The 19,103-nt window shown below is 53.9% G+C and overlaps 8 protein-coding genes across 8 annotated transcripts; 4 read left to right on the forward strand and 4 right to left on the reverse strand.

Annotated features, from left to right (window-relative positions):
• Positions 1–191: 191 nt before the first annotated feature.
• PG985_005964 (uncharacterized protein) lies at positions 192–1,873 on the reverse strand (the record flags this gene model as incomplete). The annotated part of the gene is made up of 2 exons (XM_066825733.1): positions 192–1,689; positions 1,743–1,873. 2 exons carry the CDS (start codon positions 1,871–1,873, stop codon positions 192–194), a joined length of 1,629 nt encoding a protein of 542 aa, XP_066685340.1.
• A 742-nt stretch (positions 1,874–2,615) lies between these two features.
• Positions 2,616–6,259, forward strand: PG985_005965 (DNA repair protein rev1; the record flags this gene model as incomplete). Its single annotated transcript, XM_066825734.1, has 2 exons — positions 2,616–2,863; positions 2,920–6,259. The coding sequence occupies 2 exons, from the start codon at positions 2,616–2,618 to the stop codon at positions 6,257–6,259; spliced, it is 3,588 nt and encodes a 1,195-aa protein (XP_066685341.1).
• Positions 6,260–6,662: 403 nt separating this feature from the next.
• Positions 6,663–7,223, reverse strand: PG985_005966 (WSC domain-containing protein; the record flags this gene model as incomplete). Its single annotated transcript, XM_066825735.1, has 1 exon — positions 6,663–7,223. The coding sequence occupies one exon, from the start codon at positions 7,221–7,223 to the stop codon at positions 6,663–6,665; it is 561 nt and encodes a 186-aa protein (XP_066685342.1).
• Positions 7,224–8,259: 1,036 nt separating this feature from the next.
• On the reverse strand, positions 8,260–10,662 carry PG985_005967 (uncharacterized protein; the record flags this gene model as incomplete). Its single annotated transcript, XM_066825736.1, has 1 exon — positions 8,260–10,662. The coding sequence occupies one exon, from the start codon at positions 10,660–10,662 to the stop codon at positions 8,260–8,262; it is 2,403 nt and encodes an 800-aa protein (XP_066685343.1).
• A 289-nt stretch (positions 10,663–10,951) lies between these two features.
• PG985_005968 (uncharacterized protein) lies at positions 10,952–11,965 on the forward strand (the record flags this gene model as incomplete). The annotated part of the gene is made up of 3 exons (XM_066825737.1): positions 10,952–11,083; positions 11,143–11,226; positions 11,309–11,965. The coding sequence occupies exons 1-3, from the start codon at positions 11,057–11,059 to the stop codon at positions 11,963–11,965; spliced, it is 768 nt and encodes a 255-aa protein (XP_066685344.1). The 5' UTR covers positions 10,952–11,056.
• A 592-nt stretch (positions 11,966–12,557) lies between these two features.
• PG985_005969 (mitochondrial thiamine pyrophosphate carrier 1) lies at positions 12,558–13,706 on the reverse strand (the record flags this gene model as incomplete). Its single annotated transcript, XM_066825738.1, has 2 exons — positions 12,558–13,499; positions 13,674–13,706. The coding sequence occupies 2 exons, from the start codon at positions 13,704–13,706 to the stop codon at positions 12,558–12,560; spliced, it is 975 nt and encodes a 324-aa protein (XP_066685345.1).
• A 1,631-nt stretch (positions 13,707–15,337) lies between these two features.
• Positions 15,338–16,495, forward strand: PG985_005970 (uncharacterized protein; the record flags this gene model as incomplete). The annotated part of the gene is made up of 1 exon (XM_066825739.1): positions 15,338–16,495. The coding sequence occupies one exon, from the start codon at positions 15,338–15,340 to the stop codon at positions 16,493–16,495; it is 1,158 nt and encodes a 385-aa protein (XP_066685346.1).
• Positions 16,496–17,531: 1,036 nt separating this feature from the next.
• PG985_005971 (mitochondrial 37S ribosomal protein mS42) lies at positions 17,532–18,456 on the forward strand (the record flags this gene model as incomplete). The annotated part of the gene is made up of 2 exons (XM_066825740.1): positions 17,532–17,736; positions 17,807–18,456. 2 exons carry the CDS (start codon positions 17,532–17,534, stop codon positions 18,454–18,456), a joined length of 855 nt encoding a protein of 284 aa, XP_066685347.1.
• Between the last annotated feature and the right edge of the window lie 647 nt (positions 18,457–19,103).

Here is a 19,103-nt window from a genome sequence, read left to right on the forward strand (position 1 = left end):
CTGTGCAGTCAGTATTGTATGCTATTACCAGTGACAAATATGTCACGTTAGTCGACAGGGATGCATTAACATGTAGTCTCTATCTTGTAAAGTTAGTCGGCCATCGCAAGTCGTGAGCCCAGAGAGGGTGGTCAAGACAGATCCATAGACCCCATGTGTAACCAGCTCGGCCGAGGTGGTAGAAGCAAGAGTTACTTGCCAGCAGTCTTCCGTTGCTCCATCACTCGCATGACGTCGGCGACGTTGTTGGCATCTCCTTTTCGCTTTTTGCCTCCCCTCTTCCGCTTTGCCTTGCCATCGCCACCTCCCTTGCCGTCTTTGTCATCACCTTCATTCCCCCATTCTGACAGCTCGACCTTGGAATCGTCAAGGTCTGCCTCGTCCTCGAATCTACTCATTCCGAAGCCCATATCCATATCCTCGGCGTCGCGATCCACGTTTTGCAACATCTTGCGATGACGTTCTGCCTTGGCTCTAGCCTCTTCGTCGTCCTCATCTGAAGGCTTCGGTATCGCTTTGAGGGACGCTGCCCTCTTGAATGCAGCCGCAATCGCTGGGTCGGACATGGACGGCGCTTGAAGTGTCTCAGAAGAGACAAGCTTCGTCTTCGCGTCCTTGAAGTAGTTCCTTGGTTCGGATGTCGTAGCTGGAGGGGGAGGTGGAGGCATCGCAGCCCGATCTACTTGCTCCGATGGTGTTGCGCTGTCCTTGGTGATCTCCCCTTCGTCCTCGTCACTGCCTTCATCTGAATCGCCGCCGAGGCCGGCTAAGGGGTCGTAATCATCGCCCACGTCATCAAAGATGTCCACCTCCTTTTCGTCCTCTTCCTCAGGCTTCGGTCTGTAGATATCAGGTACTTCCATGCCCAGCGGTTTGGCGTCTTTATCAGGCATCATTGCCTCTCTTGCCTTGGCTTCAAGTTCGGCTTCCGCCTTGGCTTGATCCTGTGGTTGGATCTTGCGAATCTTGCGCTTCTCGTGTCCATCTTCATCCACCACGATCAGTACCTCCCTCTCCTTGCTGTCTCTCTCTATCCTGGACGAGCCTGGTGCAGGCTTGTTGCCAATCTTCTTGAACTTGTCCCCAAGGGCGGATTTGCTTTTGGCATTAGCGGCGTCTCTTGCTGCTTTGAGTTCAGCCAAGATCATGTCTCTTGTCCGCTTCTGTCCGGGTTTCAGCCCTCCTGTGGCAAAATGACCTTTCTTTGCCTCTTTCTCTCTTGCGATGGCTTCGATATTGGCAGACTCCAGCTCCTCAAACGCCTCGTCGACGTCTTCCGCCTCGGCAGCTTCTCCTTCTTTTTCTTCGTCTTCTTCGTTGTCGGAGTCTGGTTCGTTTTCGTTTCCCCCGTAGACATTCTCCCCTTTGCGAACTCGCTCCAGTAGTTTGAAATCCAAGCCTTTGACCAAGTGCGTGCTGGAAAGATCGCCGCCGGCAATCTCGAACCGTAGTCTGTCGAATGTCTCCTGGTCAATCTCCTCCTTTTTTAGAGACTCCTCCAGTGCCTTGATGCGCACAGCTCTGGAGTCTGCCTCTTCGTCCTCTCTCGCTTTCGTTCGGTCCACATAGCCAGCTGCGAGCTTGCTTCCTTTCGGGGCGGACGTTCTGTGCTTCTTTTGCGGCTTATCGGCTTGGTTCCTTTCCGCCAGTTGGCGCTGGAAATCGGTTCGGCTGAATCCTACAGAACGACTAATCAGAGGTTAGCATGTAGACCAAAAGAAGAGGATCGGGGTGTATCGCACGGTGTCATAGGAATGCTGGACTTCTGCCGCGAGCCGAGCGCAAGGGAGCGCGCCGGCGTGGATTCATTGTTGTCAGCGGTTGGTTTGGGGGTGTTCCCTCCGACAAGCCGCCTGAATTGCTCGTTGTTCATGGCGAATTATCGCAACCGGCGGAGATCGTCGGTGGAATCGGAAATGTAGAATGGCTTTGCGTGTCGAAGGGCTGGCTTCCTTCCCCCAGAAAATGACTTTGCGACAAATTTATTGACGTTTAAGTTGAAGATTTGGAAGCATGTAGGAAGCCATTCACTACCCATTACTTTATGGTGGGGGCCCTTCTGTAACTAAAGCACTATATTTAGGTAAACTAACTGACCGGCCATCAAAGCATGCCTGGGCAGAACATGTGCTCATAACGCATGGCCTATCTGAGTGCCCCAGGTTCCAGACGTACGTGAAAACGATAGCAATTTAGGACTGTCGCATTCTATTTCGAGATCCCCTTTCTTTCGGACCATGACTATTTTCATATTGGCAATGGCAAATTATGCGTAGCTCAAGCTCGTTGGGGTCACGGGATGACGTGTAAAGGTGATCGCGTCGACCCCCACCAGCTCTCCCTGCCTGGACGCGTTTCTAACTTACACCCCATCATTCATGCATTTGAAGCCATACCGAGTATCGCGAACATAAAGAAAGGCCCTGATTGGCATCTTGGCAATTTTCAAACGGTCTTTACTTGCCGTAAACTGCTTGATTGTCTCGTGAAATACAGAGCATCAATCGCGGAGCATACTCCTGCATCATGATACATTCCCCGGCCTTTTACAAGTGGCAAACTGGGCGTTTTCAACCTGCAACATTTCTGACTCACCGGAATTTTCGTTGGTGAAAATGGGCAGCCGTCTGGAGAAGAACTCGAACGCTGTGCGCAAGCGTATCCAAGGGCATACCTTTTCCGATGAAGGGGGCGAGGAATATGAGGCGAGCGCCTTCGGCGGATTCAACGACTATTTCCGTCGCAAGAAGATCAAGCTGCAGAATCTAGACTCGGAACTCCGGGCTTCCGCCAACGATAGTCCCCAAATATTCAAAGGTGTGGTCGCACATGTGACTGGCTATACTCAACCTCCTCTCCATATGTGAGTTGACCGAGACCATCGACCTTGTTGATGTCCAATCTGACTTACAATTCCAGCCTCCATCGTGAACTGGTTCAGCATGGTGCCGGCTTCTTGCAATATCTCGATTCCAAGACCATGGCCACTCACATTATCGCATCACATCTGCCGCCCAAAAAGATGGTAGAATTCAGCAAATACAGGATTGTCAGACCAGCCTGGGTCGTGGACTCTATCCAGGCTGGGAAGCTTCTACCGTGGTCAGACTATCGTGTTATTGAGGAGACCCCAAGACAGAAGACGCTGAAGTTCGACGGGACGAACCTCGCTACTCAGGCAAATACGCAGACATCACCACTGGCTGGCTACCGGGAGCAATCCAACAACAGCTACTACACCAGCCAACTAAAGGGTTTTGCCGAAAGTATAGATGGAGCCAATACTCACAACAGCTCACCGGCCCAACCTCACATACACACGCCTTCTAAGTACCAGGCTGTAGGCGCCCAAAAACCCCCTTCGGCACTTGCAAAGTCAGAAACCAAGAAAGACGAGTCCAGTATGCCGCAGTCTACTGATACCTCTGCCGAAGGAGACGAAATCAGTCTCGTGCAGCATCCCGATGCACAAGAGGATGCGACAATGCTAAATGCGGATGTTCCAACCACCGAGCAGGCGAAAAGTGCGCCTACTGAGATTTCGAATGAGATGACCTCCGAAGAGCACAATGCGGCATTACTTCAGGATCCGAGAATGCGAAAATCTTCGACTGCCAATCCGGATTTCATCAAGCAATACTATGCCGAAAGCCGTCTTCACCATTTGTCGACGTGGAAAGCCGAGTTGAAGTCGAGAATGCAGAAACTTGCATCTGAAAAGGGGCCCCAAGCGAAACCCCGGAAGAGATCCGCAGGCGCGCGGCGTTACATCATGCATGTCGACTTTGATAGTTTCTTCTGTGCCGTTTCCCTCAAAAGCGCACCCCACTTCGCCGACAAGCCCACTGTCGTTGCCCATGGCGCCGGCAATGGATCAGAAATTGCCAGTTGCAATTATCCAGCACGGAAATTTGGCGTGAAGAACGGCATGTGGATGAAGAAGGCCAGGGAGCTATGTCCCGAGTTGAATGTTCTGCCATACGACTTTCCAGCCTACGAAGAAGCAAGCCGCCTCTTCTATGAATCCATCCTCGAAGTTGGTGGTGTGGTCCAGAGTGTCAGTATCGATGAGGCGCTGATCGACGTAACTTCGGTAATACTAAAGGCAGCCGGCTCTAGTGGCGGAGGTGTAGACGAAGGGAGCATTTGGAGGGAGCAGGAGAAGGCAGATCAGATCGCACTGGATCTTCGTGGCCTGGTCAAGGAAAAGACCGGCTGTGCCGTTTCGGTTGGCATTGGCGGCAATATCCTCCTCGCTAAAGTGGCTTTGCGAAAAGCCAAGCCGGCAGGTCAATTCCAAATAAAACCTGAAGATGTACTTACCATTCTTGGGGAGCTCCAAGTCAACGATCTTCCAGGTGTTGCCTATAGCATTACGGGCAAGCTGGAAGAAATAGGGGTCAAACTTGTCAGCGATATCCGGCAGATTTCCAAAGAGCGTCTCACCGGAACCCTCGGCCCCAAAACCGGAGAGAAGCTTTGGGAGTATGCCCGTGGAATCGACCGGGCAGAAGTGGGTGACCAGCCTATCCGGAAATCAGTCTCGGCGGAGGTGAACTGGGGAATCAGATTCATCAACCAGGAGGAGGCTGAAGAGTTTGTGCTCAACCTATGCAAAGAGCTCGAGCGCCGCCTACTCAACGAACAGGTGAAGGGCAAACAACTTACTATAAAGATCATGAGGAGATCTGCCGACGCTCCGTTGGATCCGCCGAAACATCTTGGACATGGCAAGTGTGATACGTTCAACAAAAGCACCGTGTTTGGCGTCGCGACACACGATGCCCAGGTGCTCGGCAAGGAGGCGGTCATAATGCTGCGCTCCTTCAAATTCAGCGCCGGTGACCTTCGTGGTCTCGGCGTGCAGCTGACTAAACTAGAGCCCCTAAAGACGTCAGCAGCCGCGCCGGATGGTAGCCAGAAGCAACTCAATTTTGGCAATTATAGAGCATCGACAACTATAACGAAAACGACCTTGGACCCTATACAAGATGCCGGCAGTCCTGAAAAGCCCAAGGCGGCGCCTGGCCACGGCGGGCCAAACGACCCTATCATAGACGGACCCCTGACTCCCCGGAAACCCAAAGGAAATGCGGTACACCCAGCCTTTACTTTGGCGAAGGTCAGCGAGAAAGACGACAAGGCGAGGACCCCACTGAATATAGGGGGCACGCAATTCGTGATTCCCTCGAACCCCGACCCGGCCGTCCTGGCAGAACTCCCCAACGACATCCGCGCCCGTTTACTAGCTCAAGCCAGCCGATCCTCCGAAAGCAGGGAGCCGTCGCCCGCTCTAGGAAGGTCCAGGACCCAGAGCCCCGCCTTGTCGCCCGACGAAATTCCGCCTGGATTCGACCCCGAAGTTTTCAGTGCCCTGCCGGACGACGTGAAGATGGAGATCCTGGCCTCGTACAGACCGACACGAGCTGCGGGAGCGTCATCGCAAAGCCGCCTACCCCAGTCCCCGCGCAAAGACCGCCTCATTCAGCCCACAAAGAAGACGACCCCGACGAAGCGCGGCCGGCCGGCAGGGATGCCGTCGCTGCGCACCCGAGAGCGCCAGGCCGACGCGAACGCCAAGATCGTGCAGACCAACTTCCGATCCCTCAAGACCAACAGTGACAGTAACAGCAAAGATAACAATAACCATTCAGGTAACGGCGATGAAGGCGATGGTGCCACCGCCATCGAAGGGCCCGACATGACTGATGACGCCTCGTGGGAAGAGCTCGATCCCGAATTCCTGGCCGAGCTGCCCGAGGACGTGCGGAGAGAAGTCGTCGCCGAGCACCGGCGGATGAAGGCGCAGCGCGTCGGGCTGGACATCCGAGCCCTCGAGAACAACCGCAAGCGTCTCTTGGAGGAACTGGACGATGACGAGGAAGACTTGGTCCTCCCGGGCGGTCAGACCACGCTGAATTTTGGGCCGAAGCCCGCCAAGGTCGCCTTCACAAGCTCCGGGCTCACCACTGTAGCCGAGATCACGGATATGTTGAACGTCTGGTACGAGTCGACAGCTGCCGAGGGACCTCACCGTCATGATGCGGAGATGTTGGAGAAGTACCTGGCCAGAGTCGTGCTCGAGGAGCGTGCTTTGAACAAAGTTGTGAAGATTGTGAAATGGCTTGGCTACCTGAATGATGCAGACGTATCCAACAGCCCTGGCAAGACGGCTTGGAAGGCGGTGTTGCAGGGAGTGAAAGCCGCGGTGCAACAGGCAATGCATAGTGCCGGACGAGGCTCCTTGATGGGCATATGAAGCCCGCCACGTTGGACATCAAGGAGTGGTCTAGTTACGAGGTAGATTTATGAGCCACGAACATGATACCAGAGAAGAAAGAGGGTTCCGAGGTTATCCTTGAAAATTAAGATTCTAATTGAATCGTATCTGTATTCTATGGACCAATGCCCTAATTCTATGAGAGCGATGCTAGCCCATAGCCTCCTCTGTTCGGGTATCATTTTGTCTATAGCCGCCCAACGCCACGAGCTGACCAAACCCAGTTAAACACCTTCAAACACCATTCGCAAATCCATGAGAGAGAGAGAGCAGATATGATACGGCAACCCCAAGAGAATAGAGGGCGCCGGTACAGCATCATAACAGAGGTCAACGCCAAAGAAAACAGCAAATGAAACCAACCCTACTTCTTCCATGCCATTTACAAGGCGGCCAGGGAAAGAGCCATGCCTCTAGCAAACAAGATGGCCCAGATCACGCTAGCGGCCAAGGCGGCAGCCGAGCTCGTTGAAGACGTGGTCGAGGTGGGACTCCTGGTGGGAGTAGAGGAAGTGCTGCTTGCAGACGATGTGACGGTGCTGTTGTAGATGCTAAGTCTGAGGTTGCCACCACAGGACATGTTCTTGTTGGCAGGGCACGCCATGTCACAGTCGCTGTCGTTCCGCTTGGTGGACCGCAGGTTGATCTCGTTGCCGCACCAGCATTCGCGGGACCACTCGAGCCCGGCAAACTTGTACTTGTCGCAGAAGTCCAGGCACATGGGCACCGTCATGGAGTCAGGCTTGACGTCGGACTGGTCCTTAAGAGTACGACTGGTGGAGCCATTAAGCCCTTGCGTCTCCGAGAAGCAGCCGCCGTAGACATATTTGGAGCTGCCGTTGAAGATGGCAAGGTCCGACGCGACGGCAGTGGATGAGTAGAGGGCAAGCATCATGATGGTGACGAGGGAAATCGCCATGCGTGAAGTCTTCATGGCAGCCATGTTGATCAACGGGTAAGTTCAACAGTAAGTAAGCAGCTGTAGTAGTAGTGGAAGACCAGATGGAAAGGAAGAATAGACTAATGTGTGTCTTGGGAGCAATGCTGTGACGAAGTTGTGTGTTTCTGGTTTCCGTGATAAGCAAAACACTGGATGGATGTTGGATCAATGTAGAAGTGCAAAGTATGAAGAACTGGGAGAAGTTTGGAAGAAGGTCGTCGAGAATTTGACGCCCAAGAATCCCAACGAAGATAAAGACGTGCACTCGAGTCGACAGCGAAGGGACAGCAGAAGGAACGACAGTCAGCTTTGGGAAGGTGGAAATTGCGGGTGTCCTTGGCTGCCACCCGTTGAATTCTTATATGCTGGAGGAAAGAGTATGAGACCATTGACTTTTTTTTCGTCGGGTCGAGACGCTACACCTGCATTGCCGATTGGACTAAAGTCTTACCAATACTAATCAGCAACGGCACGCAGCTGCCGTCAAGTCAGGTACGGAATGGAGAACATGAAGGAAGTCACCAACCGATAGGGAGCTGACCCGGAACTGAGCCAAGAAGAAGGAAGACCTACAGTAGCTGATGCCTCGAGGCCCAAGATGGTCCGGTCTAGAAGCACGCTAGTAAAAGCTAACGAAAGCCGACTTTGTGGCCGATGCACTCCATCAGTCAACCGTCACCCGAGCACTTGGTAACTTCCAAAGATTCAAGCCAAACCTCTCTACACCTGAATAAAATGCTCAAGAGCTGACGTCAACGAACAGAACTCGCTGATTACCTCTGTATATGTAATCATTTGTGCCTGGGTATCACGGCTTCCCTTATTCTATGTACCCAACCGACCAAAGCTCCACGTCACATGCCACATGCTTCATACAGTCGTACTATTGATACAATCATTGGAGGCTTCAATCCACTCCTGATTCTTATGCAGTTGAGGATAATGATGACCATGCCCACGCAAGTCACCGTAATAACCTAGAATGCAGTGCCTACCTTGAGTAATGTTACCTTCCAATGTACAATATAGAGAAACATTACTAATTGTGGCGGTCATCCCGGATGCCCCAGCTGCCAACGAGCCTCATGGCTTTCTCGTCGCCATTGATTAGTCGCTCGTCCTGCAACGCGTCCGACAAGCATCGCCAGGGATCGCGACTTCCACCCCATTTCAGGAGGTTCTCCTTCAGTCGTTCACCGTTGGCTCTGTCCAGCGCACCGCCATTCTGCCCGGCCGAGAAGACCACCCTCCAGACGCGCTCCGAGAGGACTTGGTCGAAGAGGTAGCTGTAATAAGTGCTGCCGTAGCCAAACAAGTGCCCGAAGAACCCTTGCCACCGGGTCCCCTCTGCATCAGGAGGCAGCTTGCCGTAGGTGCGTTGCAAGCTATGATAGATCTCAGTGGAGTCGAAGCTGGCTCGGCCAGACCGTAATGCATGGTATTGTTGATCCAGCATGGCCATGATGATTTGGTTTTCTCTATCCGATGCCTCGAAGCGTTTCAGAACCTGCAGTCGCTCCGACACCAGTTCGTACGGCAAGGGCTCGTCGGTTTCGTAGTGCCGAGCAAACATTCGCAGAACCGTTGGGTCGGCGCAGAAGTGCTCCATCAAAGTCGACGGCAACTCGGCGAAATCGGTGGCACACCGGGTTCCCGCCACATTCTGGAGCGACGTGCGTGCGAGGACGGAGTGGATGGCGTGACCCATCTCGTGGAAGAGCGTCTCCATTTGGTAGTAGTGAAGGAGGGCCGGCTCGTTCTTCGACGACTGCTCATGGTGAAAATCGCATATTAATGCGATGGTCGGCAATTGCTTGACAGAACCCGCCTGTTTGGACACATGCATGCCGTCGTTCGCCTCTGTAATGGCCGCATCCGTTGATGCCTCCTCTCGCCTGTTGGAAATGGCCTGTGCTGCTTCGTGGATCTCTTGTTCCGAGATCTCCCGGGAGCAGCGCACGGTGAAATGGGCAGGATTGGGCGACTTGTCCGCTCGATAAAACAGATCACAGTATAGTACAGCGACATGGCCATCCGTATCCGAGACGACGTCTAGGCGTCTCACATCAGGGTGCCAGGTCTCGCCAGGCAACGTATCTCTGGGCACGAGCCTGATGCCATACAGGCGCGTAAACAGCCTCGAGAGGCCCTGCATGACCGTCCCAAGCGAGAAGTATGACGAAAGAATATCATTTCCGCGCCTCCGCGATCTCATGTCCCTTCTTATGCTCTCCATGTAGTAGTCCTTATCCCACGGCTGTAGGTCGATGGCACTGGAGGCGTGAACATTCTGCCGCTTGGCCTGCATGAGATCTGATATCTCCTGTTCGACCCTCGGGCCGTTGTGCTTCGCCAAGGCCAGCAAAAACTGATGGACAGACTCGGGGCTCTTGGCCATCATCCTATCCCGCAAAGCCAACTGCCCGTAGCTCTCAAAGCCCGATAGGTTAGCCAGCTCAGCTCTCAGCCTCAGCATGGCCTCGAGTATTTGGACTGATCGGCCTGAGGCGGTCCTGGTTGCAAAATAGATGGCTTTGCGGGTGTCTTCATCGTGGACACTGCGCAAAGCTACTGTCGCGGCGGGAGACAATGATGGTAGGTGCGTGGTGCCTCGGCGGGTGTAATCCTGAGCTATACGCGGATCCATGCCATGGAATTTGCTACTCGGAAGTACTATTCGGTCCTGCTCTGGGGTCATGTCTTCGACGAAGGCCGAGCCCAACTCACTGATTTGCTGTGATATCTCGACGAATCTATTGCGCGATCCCTCGGGCAGATGGATGGCTGATTTCATAAAGTCCTGCTGCAGAAGCTCGCCAACAGTTTTCTCCTCTTCGGTCCAGCTAGATACCACCTCCGGGTTGCCCAAAGCCGTCCCCAACTGCTCGCTCAAGCCGGTAGTGGTATTCAGCTGGTTCATATATTGGTATACCAGCGCCCAGGCCTGCGAGGCAGCCTCCTGGATTCGTCCATCTGGATGTGTCACCCGCACGAAGTCGGAGACATCCAACACTCTGCACAGCAGGTCGCTGAGCCGGTCCATGTCCCGAACCACTGATTTATACTCCTCGACCGTCGACGCCGCCAGGACCTTGTCGACCAGCTTTTGCGCTCGCTCTAATGTGTTGTTCGCAAATACGATGAAACCCTTGGGCGACGTAAGGTATTTGTTTCTGAAGAGGCCGACATTTTTGCCGGTTAACGCTCGGCTAGACGGCGGCTCGAACTCTTTGAAGGTCTGGGGCGAGTCGAAGAGCTGTCGCAATACGGAGTCGTCATATTTGGCACCCGGCTGCGCATGAAAAGCAGGCGTGTTTGCGGGATCGAGTCGCGCTGCACCAGCAGCTGCCCCAGCTAGACAGCGGCGTTGCTGGGGTCTGGGTGCTTGTTGGACTATGCATCTTGAACAGGCCCGCAGACCAGAACGGGAAGCTTTTAACATAGTGCTACGAATAAGAACGCAACATTGGGCACCTGCTTATAAGCCACCGAGAAGGTGGCACTCTAGGCAGGACGGGGGGGAATTGTACAGAGAGGAGCGACTCGGATTAGAAACTAGGTAGGCAGGCAGTATTTACAGAACGTGTCGTCGCAGTTTTGGATGTTGAATGGCAATCGAGGTATATCGAATGACGAGTTATCGGAGCCGTCTCTCTAATCGTCAATTTGGTGTGCAAGCAAGCAAAGCTCCAGAAAAAAAAGTTACCGAATCGGCTGTCTGGCCGGGATTAGCCGCCAAAAAAGACATCACTGGTGCCAAAGCTTGGAACTGACGTTTGACGACCATTTGAAGTTGACAAAAACCCACCTACTTTCACTACCAATTGAAGGGCATCATGGCTTCCAGAGTGCTGCTGCGACGGGTAAGATGCCAATTGGAATGCCTGTACTTCTGATCGATCTGCTAATAACCATGGTCCAGCGCGCTGCCGCTCCTTTAATGGCCACGGCTCTTGTCGGAGCTTCGCTAATTCCCTCGGTCGCACTGGCAGAAGCACCAGAGGAGGTACGACTTCCCCCATCCCCCCCTCGCCAGCAAGCAAGCAGTAAGCCCCGATGGGTGTACTCACAATCGTTGTTTTTCGTAGAACCGATCGAGAAAGCCCATCTACGATGACTACGAGGCCGCCACGCCGCTTCCCACTGTCTCTACACCTAAGCCATCGCCATTCTCCGATACGATCCCGCAGCACACATCCGAGCCCGAGGTCATCACGCGGCCCCATGGCCCGACGCCCACAGACCGGCTCGCCGAGCAAATAGGCAAGGCGCGGCTGTTTCTGTACCAGCAGGCGACGACGGCCGAGGACGCCGTCAACGCCGCCATGGACCGGGCCTTCCACCTGGAGAAGTCCTTCACCTCGACGGTCGCCTCCCTAGCGCCCCCGCGCGAGAGCGGCGAGAAGCTGATGCCGGGTCTCGTCTACGTCCTCGTGGCCGGCATGGCCGGCAGCATCGTGACGCGCAACCGCAACGTCGCCTTCCGCGCCGCCCTGCCGCTGGCCCTCGGCGTCGGCGCCGGCTGGCTCGTCATCCCCGTCACCATGAATAACGTGAGCGGCCTGCTCTGGACCTACGAGCAGCGCTTCCCCGTCGTCGCCCAGGCCCACCTCCAGGCCCGCGAGAGTATCAAGCGCACCTGGCACTCCGCCAAGATCCACTCGGATCTGTCCAAGCGCTACGTCGACGACAAGGTGATGACCGCCCGCGACACCGTCGAGGACTGGGTCAAGAAGGGCAAATAAGCCAAGCCAGAACCCAAGCTAAAAATGAGGAGAATCGAATGGGCATGAGTTGAGAGCACGCATATGCGTTGCTGGCAAAGATGGACCACAGACTATGCATTCCTTCGAAGGCAGACGAGGTGGAAAGACTGCATGCTATCCTACAAAAAGCAGCTTGTAAAGCCTGTATTATAATGAATAGACACAGCATTTTCTATGTTCAAGAAGGCATAAGGTATTCTGAAGATTACATGGCTTGTATAAAAGTGTGCCTTGATTTAAACAATTTTTTTGCCAGCCTTAATTTCACCAATATGGACGCCGATTTGCGAGCCAAACAGGCAACGTTGGACAGATGGCTTCGGGGTGAGATCGGTTTTGTGGATATATCGATATTACTAGTTCCCACTCATCGTAAGTTTGCAAGGAGCATCACCATCGGGATGAATTATGTCTTCAAGCTATCGAGGCTATTGTTTGTACACCATACCCCAACCTTTCTATGCCTCTATATTTTGGATTTACCCCCAAACTGAAGTATACAGCAGTACAAGGGCCCCTCTTGCACTTACGCCTCTCCATTTGAGCATGATGCACTTTATTTCGTTATTAATCACATTTTTTCTTCATGCTGATGTCCATTGTCGATCATGAGACGTAGAACTCGCTCATACGTCCACATGGTGACCGCACTTGCCGGTGCTGCCTTGATAAGGCCGACCGTCAAGCCTCGATACAACCCTCTGAAGCCCTCTCTGGCGACGATGGACCGCAAAGCCGCGACCATGCCGGACTCGTACTGTGGGATGTTCTTGTGTACGTAACGGACACGCGTTGGGCCCTGCACTTGAATCCGCTTCCGCACGAGGTCGAGGGGGAAAACGCCCGTCTTGGCCGCCACGCTGGCAACTACGCCGGCCGTAGCGTCGCCGCTGCTGAAGGGGAGGTCGAGATTTCCCAGAGGCCGTCGGAGCCCCTCGTACATGGCGAAGAAGAGGCCCATATACGGCACGATCTGCGCGATGCCCGGCCCGATGCCGCGGAAGAACCCCTTGATGCCCTCATCCCGCTGGATGTCACGGATCGCACGCCAAAGACCCGTGTAGACGCGCTCTGTGCCCTGGGCCGCGAACCGCGTGCGCAGCAGATCCAGCGGGTACGTAGTCGCGGTGGCGGCGGCGCCGGCCGCGGCCCCGGACACGAAGCTCTCGACGCCCTTGGGCAGAGTGTCCTCCCCGAAGGCGCGGTGCATCAGCATGGTGATGGAGCGGTACGAGGTGAATTGCACGGCGGCGTACGAGACGTACATGAGCTCGGCCGGGACGTTGCCCTTCCAGAGGCCCGGGACGCCCTCATGGCGCAGAATGTGGCGCAGGGTCGCGAGCGTGCCCTTGTAGATGGGCGAGCCGCTGGGCAGGCCCGAGTGCGAGAGCGGGTCGGAGAACGAGTGCGACTGGAGCTGCAGCCGGATCTTGACCACGTCCAGCGGCGCGATGACGAAGCGCGAGATCAGGCCTGCCGTGGCGCCGGCGGTCACGACTTGCCATCGGGTGCCCTATTTGTGTTATTTTTGGATAAGCTTAGGTTGAGGGAGATATCTAAAGGGCGAGAGGGAAGTATAAAGAAAATTCGGGGGGGAGAGAGAGAGACTAGTAGTTGGTGTCCCGTGTATCTATTTGCGATCTCTACGTTTGGGCTCGCAACTCTCTCCCCTAGCTTGCTGACTCACCTCATCTTGAAGACGTTGGCCGCTCTTCGACATACACCCACACGACTGTCCTTTCAACCCGGACGAGGGCGGACGGTGGCTGGTCGATGCTGTTGATCACGTTGACAAGTGCAGCAAAGCGTAAAGAAAGTTGATGTCGCAATGTCTTTCAACCGACTCGAACGCCGTCACGAGGTGGCTTTATTGGTACAGGTGGCCGAGATTGTTCTGGCTGCTGGAGTAGAATGAGATGGAAAACTCTCGACCGTGATCTAATTTAAGCGTGGCTGCTGATCACTGCAGTGAAGGGAATAAGGGCTTCTGATCTCGGACCTGACGCGCAGGCCTTGAGCAAAGCTTACTACCTGTTCGTCGTACATGCCGAATAAGCTAACAAGCAGCAATTTCTATCTGGCCACGGCGATATATTGAGTGCAGCATGTATGTGCCGCACTAGCAGCACATAGATCGATTGCTCTCTGCTCAATTCGGCACCGTTCGAACAAGTTCAGCGCAGCGCAGCGCAGTGTAGTGCAGCACGCCCATCGTCAATAAACTACCCCCCCCCCCAATCCATCCCTGCTCACCCTGAAAACTGCTACCTACCTCCTACGTGGTACGCTGTTTCGTCGGTCGACTGCCATCGATTGCTGGGGTAGTGACGTACCGTACTCAGGGATCCCCAGGGATCTATCCCCACGTAGTTTACGCACTGAATCTTCCAATCTCGAAGCTACCTAACTTTGTGCTATTTTGTCTTGTCCCCTCCAGCAATTGAATTTGGGTCCAGCAGCACGTCAAGGGAAGTGAAACGGTAACGGTAGGGGATATTATACCACCATGTACATAACTGACAGTACCTGACATCCATACAACCTTAGGTAGGTGCCATACCTATATAGTTCAGCCGCACGTGGAAGAATATCATCTCAGACCACCTGCAATTACCAGACTGTCTTGCAAAGCTCTGCTCTGTCTGTTAGGTAGGTAACCTAGGCACACATGCGAATGCGAACGACTTTGCACATGCAGTCATGTCGTTATATTTTAGTGAAGTGACATAAGACTGATCTCGGCCCTCCTTCCCCTGGATCTCTCTTCCCCTCTGGAACTTCGTCTTTCCTCGTCCCCGACCCCGATAGCCCCACCTCGACCTGCATGCTTCACTCACTGTACTAATACCTATTACTCCGCGTCTCTGAACGGAACCTAGCCACGCCCGTCAGCACTTCCACTCGCCCGAAGACAGGCCTCTTATTGGCTAGAGGGCACATCGGCGCTGCGGCACTGCCCACTTGCGCCCATACGCTGTCTGAATCGCTCCTAGTTTCCAGAACCCTGGGTATCTCTTCTGGACAGACGGGTCGCATTACTACTTTTGCATCGGCTCTATCCCCCTTCTTATATTCCAATCATTCTCGTCAAAGATCATTTTGCTCCTGTTCTCGAGAAATCCCCAAGTTGCCCGCAGGAACAAGCAACGTCACCATACGTCGCCTGAGAATCAGTAGTCAGGTGGCCCTCCATATTCGACTAAGGGTAGTTGCATGTGACATCAGGTCGACGCCTGGTTGCAAGTCGAGTCCGCAGAGACCATACTCGTTATAATCAACCCAGGCAACTGTCTGTCTCATTCTGGCCCACGACAGTTCTCTACTCCTTTTCCATCTTCAGTTTAGGCCAATATGGCAGAACCAGCCATTAAAAGCCCAGACCTGCGCGAGGTAGTTGGTCCTGTCTTACTCTCTCTTCCCCCGGCCGCCATCGCAACGCAGGTGTCAGAGAGCGTATTGCCCCTCTTAACACCCATTCTCAGACAGCGAGTGCAACTTCTGTCTCCGTCGAGTACTGAACCATGGATTCGCCTGCTCTGCTACGACCCCGCAAAGGCGGCTAAGCTGGCAGAGATTGCCAAGAGCGACCGGCTCGAGGCGCATCCTGTCAGCGGCGAGGTCGAGATTGACTGGGATTACGACGCCGAGACGCAGTACCGAAGGCTGGACGAGGAAACCCTCCAGGCGCTTGTTGCCCTTAAAGATATGGAGTTGGCGTTTCGACTCGTTTATTGCAGCGGCGACCCGACTAGCCAAGGCTGGAAAGTCGGTGAAGTTGGCGTCACCGATGCCCCTTCGCCCTTCTCCTCCTTCAACGGAGTCTCGAGTGTCGCAGAGGCAGATCGGCAGTTCAAGGAGTCGCACACAAAGAAGGACGTACCCGCACCCCAGACTCCACGCGCCGCACTTCAAGTCGCAGTACACGAAAATTACGATGACGACGACGATGATTACTGGGCCAGATACGATGCGACGCCAGCTCGTACACCAGCTGCCAAAGGGTCTCCCGCCCCCATGCCGATGCAAGCTGCGCAAAGCACGGTCCCGACGACCGACGAAGACGATTACTATGCTCAATACGATTCGGTGCAGCCGGCAATGGACGGCCATGACCCCGACGAAGAAGCGAACCTCCAAGAGTTGACACCGCCACCCAGCGCCTTACCTAAACCAATCCCGCAGCGACATAGCGGGTACAGCGACGAGGAGGTAGAGCTGAACGAGACCAATGGCGCCTGGACTCTTGCTGAACCCCCGAAATCACCATCGCTCACTTCAAGGGCCGTAGAGGATCCCAACCTCGTGCACCCACGACCCGAGTCTAGCGCGAGCTCCAACGGGTCGGTCGAGAAGCTCGAGGCGGCGGCAGAGAACTTTGGCGTCCAGCAGCACATCTCTCGCAGTGTGAAGAGCCTGTACATGCTGGGTCGGGCTTCGGGGATGGATCGCGAGGAATTCGAGCGGATTGTCAAAAGGGAACTGGAATTGCTTAAGGTAATGGAGGACTGATGATACCCGGTAAAGGGCTGAGAGCTGGATAAGTAGGCAGTGGTTGGTGGGGATATCCGGTACTGGTGGTATGGTTATTCGTTCTTGTACGTTTTTTGCATATCCTGGCGCAAGGGCATCAAATAGGGAAAGGTTACCATGGCAGTGAGGGAGTCAAGTCATTATCATCAAATATATATCTCTCTCTCCATCCGAACTCGTGATGAACTGATCACTTTTGAGATGTGCTGTAGGAATAGACATATGTATTGTTTGTAGAGGGTTCTTTTGCTACGAGTAAGCACGCTGTGTTGAATTGCACGCGTACGTTTCTCCTGTAGCCCGTTAGGTAAGGCATTCCCAACAAAAGCCAGGCCCTCCCTCCGCTGGTTCTCTCGCAATGCACTAATAGCAATAAGGCTTATGCCTGGTGCGAATCTGTTGGACAGGAGAGCCATAGCTTAGGTAGGTATGTACAAGGTGGTAGGTTCATTGGTGCTACGCCGCAAAGTACTTTAACCTATGCTATCATGTTTGCATGCCAGGCAACGTAATGTGATATTCAAACGTGTGCGGCTATATACAGTCAACTATCGTGCCCAACAGGAAGTATAGAGATTCGAATCGAGATTCCCATAGTGTTCCAAGCGATCTCAATCAAAGTATCACGGTCATTATACCTGGAGGAACAACTACACTGAAGCCACACGTTTTGCGATAGAATAGCTTCCCGACGGGGAACACCAGAGCCTACCGAGTCATAAAAGAAATCTCGAAATACATTATAGTTCAAGATGCATGATCAGACTTGGTGATTCGACCTCCTGTAAATGGATCAATTGACTGTCTTTGTCCAGTTGTGAAGGAGGAGCTACTTGAGCAATTGATGCGAGGCTCTAAGTTAGCTACAAGTACCAAAGTACCCCCGATTCGGTTTCGCGCAAGGGTCTCCGAATTGAAAAAAAGTGACATCGAGCTTCTTGAACTCAATACCCAGCGCTTGTAGATTGAAGGACGACACACCACCCTCCCCCCGCCGCCTCCCAACACCGACACAATGTTCAAGCCCAGAGTGCGGATACCTCGAGTGCGCATTGCGCAGCCTCAGCCGTTGCTGCCGCGGCGGTCACTTCACTCTGTGCCTACTCCGCAAATCAGCGCCGCCGTGGGCGTCCCGGGCTTCTTATCCAAGGATGGCTTCCACCTCGCCTACACCGACAACATGCAGCACTTGGTGGACAAGCTGAATGCCCTCATCGGAGGTAGGCCTCCCTGCGTCGTCATGCTGCCTCAATTAGCCCACTAAACGGTCGTGTTCTTTCTTCCTTATAGGTACCGAGATGGAGCAGAAATCCACGCTTCAGATCCTCCAGCAAACCGCCCGAGAGCCTTCTTTCGCCCCGACCTTCAACTACGCCTCCATGCTGCACAACAACGACTTCTTCTTCGGTGGCCTGAACTCGACGCCAAACGAGAAGCCCATGTCCGTGCGACTGCAGAAGGTCCTGGAGGACTCGTTCGGCTCCATCGAGACGCTGCAGCGGGAGATGCTCATCACGGCCTCGGCCATGTTCGGCCCCGGCTTCGTGTGGCTCGTCAAGGACGCCAAGGCGAGCAAGTACCGCGTGCTGGCCACCTACCTGGCGGGGTCTCCCTACAGCGCCGCCCACTGGCGCCGCCAGGGCCTCGACATGAACACGGTCGAGGGCCCGTCGTCGACGGAGAAGTCGGGGGCCGCCGAGGAGTACATTGCCCGCACGCAGCTCGGCGCCGGCGCCTCCAACGGCTCGCGCTGGAAGAAGACGGCGCCCGGCGGCATCGATGTCATCCCCCTGCTGTGCGTCAGCACCTGGGAGCACGTGTACCTCCGCGACTACGGCGTGGCCGGCAAGAGACAGTACCTCGAGAACTGGTGGAACGCCGTGGACTGGACCAAGGTTAGCGACCGCGCGCAGATCGAGAAACAGCAATACTCGTCGTAGGCTAGACTTCTCGGTGCGTTGTTGTCGTTGAGGCGAGAGGAAGCCAAATAAAAATTCAATTAAAGGGGAAAATAAATCTCTTCAGGAATGGATCTGGGCTGTAAGATACGATCCTGGTAACTAGCTACCTCGGTAGAGGTCTTGTGTTATAGATAAATATGTAACATGTGTATTATCTGGCAAATCTAGTTCAATGAAACCACCATGAGTTATGCAGACATGTACTGTACGGCGAAGCCGTCAGAAAGATCATGATGGAGATCTTTAATGGTTTTATTCATTCATTACTGGATGGAAATCGAATCGGTTATTATTTATCTGGGATTTAGGGAAGCTTCATACTCCGGGCAAATTTTTGTCAAGTAGTCAACGGTCTCTACACGAGTTTCAAGAGCATGTCTAGATAGAGAGCTATGCCTGTACGTAAACAGTAGGCGCCTTGTTTGAGACTGTACCCATTGTGGTATGCCTTAGATCATATTGGCTTATGAACAGCCGAGTTGTATTGATTGGCATCTTCTACAGCGCAAAGGTAGCAGTATCAGTAGCCTGAAGTCCTGCTCGGCCTACGCAGCCCGTTAAGTGTCTCATTATCTAAAATGAAGGAAGTTCTGTGGTTTTGGGCTCCAGCAATATCCTCCCGGGGC

This window comes from Apiospora marii (assembly GCF_038362585.1).
Source record: "Apiospora marii strain CBS 49790 chromosome Unknown utg000004l_segment0_segment0, whole genome shotgun sequence".
NCBI lineage: Eukaryota > Fungi > Ascomycota > Sordariomycetes > Amphisphaeriales > Apiosporaceae > Apiospora > Apiospora marii.